The 2264-nt window shown below is 43.9% G+C and overlaps 1 protein-coding gene across 1 annotated transcript in view; it reads right to left on the minus strand.

Annotated features, from left to right (window-relative positions):
* The window catches only part of FKBP9 (FK506 binding protein 9, 63 kDa), a 31352-nt gene extending 29458 nt beyond the window's left edge, over positions 1 to 1894 (minus strand). Inside the window, exons 1-2 of the mRNA XM_008591520.1 lie at positions 1695 to 1894; positions 936 to 1081 (exon numbers count right to left, since the gene is read on the minus strand). Of these exons, the coding sequence (XP_008589742.1) occupies positions 936 to 1081; positions 1695 to 1837 (289 nt within the window). The 5' untranslated portion in view covers positions 1838 to 1894. The remainder of the gene's footprint in view (positions 1 to 935; positions 1082 to 1694) is intronic.
* Positions 1895 to 2264: the final 370 nt, after the last annotated feature.

Below are 2264 nucleotides of genomic sequence, written 5' to 3' on the forward strand. Positions count from 1 at the left end.
CGGCGGCGCTCCCACCGAGGGTTCGGATCCCATGTGGAGATTGGTTCTCGCTCACTGGCTGAGTGCGGTGCGGGCGCAACACCGAGGGTTGCGATCCCGTTACCGGCCAGTAAAAAAGACAAAAAGGAAAAAAAAAAAAAGTGCCTGAAATTCAAGTATGAATAACTGAGTTACAGCAGGTGCTGTAACACCAAGGTCCAGGGTTCAATCCCTGCACCAGCCAGCTGCCACAAACCAAAATATGAGTAACTGAGAAATTCTGTTTATCAGTCAATATTCTATGTTTCCTTCCCAGTAAAACTACAAACAGGACACTAATTCTTGTTAATGTATTTCCTAACATTATGCTTTGTTTTTGTCCACATGGAGCTACTGCCAGAGGTAAAACCCATCATAGTGCAAATGGAGAGAAATCTGGCAATTCTGACATCAGATGGCCAAATTTCTACCTTGCTGTCTATGATATTTAGGCTGTTTAGATCAGATCTCATCTCACAGATGGGAAAGCAAGAGAGGTTGGCAGCCAAGGCCGAGGCCAGTAAGGCAGGGGCAGAGGGCTTACTTATGACCACGAGTAAGTGGAAGTTTCTGCCACTTAATCATCACACAGCAGCTGATCTAGACTAGCCCTGCCCAACAGAACTTTCTGCAGTGGCAGAAATGCTCCTCAACTCTACATTGTCCAGTACAGGAGCCCTCAGCAACGTGGGGCTCTGAGTACCTGAAATGTGGTACTGTGACCAAGAAACTGAATTTTAAATTTATTTAATTTTAATTTATGTTAAAAAAAAATAATATGTAGCTGGTGCCTACGATATTGGACAGTGTAGGTCTAGACCAAAAGGTCTGATGGGCTTCATGTGGTAACAACTAAAGCCATCACCGCAATAAAAATAAGGACAGATGAGAACGGCCCAGGAAAGAAAACCACCTACCGTCTCCGTCTTCTCCATAGGCCAGGAAAGGCGGGATGGTGATGGTGCGCTTTTCCCCCACACACATCCCCAGCAGTCCTTTGTCCATTCCAGGAATCAGCCAGCCAATTCCCACATATGTGTCATATGTTTTCATGCGATTGTGACTGAAAACCAGTGAGAGAGGGAAAAGTTCCATGTCATGAGGATGTTTCCGACTCATCACTTGGTGGGGTTTTCGGTGCCCAAATTTCAGCTAGACAATGAGCCCGTACCCGTCCCTAGACACAGGCATTTATGGATCTTTGCTCCACACAAAGCAGAAGTCCTCAAGTTTAGGAAGAAATGAAAAGCATATTTATACCACCGTGATGGACAAAAACAGCCAGCTATTCCACTAATCAAACACTCTAGTGAGAGGAAATCTCAAAGGTTCCCTGTTCTCCAGCTCAGCCCCAAACCTCTCTGTAGCTTCATAAACACTCATCTTTCCCCTCCTCCTTCCATGGGAAAACTATAAAAACAAACCAAAACATGCACGAGCCCACTTTAAAGATGAGATCTCAAAATACTGTTAAGTCAGATAAACGTTGCTCTTAGGTTTTTCTAAGATATATTAATATTTTGACTCTGGCGCCATTGAACATGGAACATTAATCAAACGTCTTAAGTAGAGGACTTCAGTACTGGTGAAAGTTTTCCCCATGGGCATAAAAAGCAGGTAAGACAGAAGGAACTAAGGGGCATTACACTGATACTGCCACCAACGGCAGGACTTACCTCGAATCAAACAGCGTCCCATCCAAAAACGTTCCATTGTAGTGGTACCTTACAAAGTCAGACACCTGGATGGTTCGAGGGCAACTGGAGGGCTTAAAATAAGTGTGAATCTGAACCTGGTCTTCAGAATTCCAAATATCCATCAGAAGCACATCAAAATGAAGCACTGAATTTGGGGGGATTACACCAGCTAGAAATTAAAGAGAGTTCACACTGAGAAACTGCTGCCTTTCAGGCTGGACCAATAAACCCCCAGGACGCTGCCAACGTGAATGAATGCCGCGAGAACTCAAGCCTGTCCCTGGTGTACGATTCCAAACGACCCATTCTTCCTCTGATTTCCTCCAAATGAAATTGAAAGAATAGAGGAAAAACAAAATGTTCCCTTCATCAAGGGTATCTTTCAATACACCTGTGTTAATGATGTGTCTCATAAATAGATATGAATTCTTTCATATCTAGAAGAAATAAACCTAACATGGAAATTTTAGCTGTGTGTGTGTTCACTGCTTCTCATCTTCCCCAACCTAAAGCTTCCAAAAGCCTCCAGTGTGCTTGCCTAAACAGGCT

This window comes from Galeopterus variegatus, unplaced genomic scaffold (genome assembly GCF_000696425.1).
Source record: "Galeopterus variegatus unplaced genomic scaffold, G_variegatus-3.0.2 Scaffold6985, whole genome shotgun sequence".
NCBI lineage: Eukaryota > Metazoa > Chordata > Mammalia > Dermoptera > Cynocephalidae > Galeopterus > Galeopterus variegatus.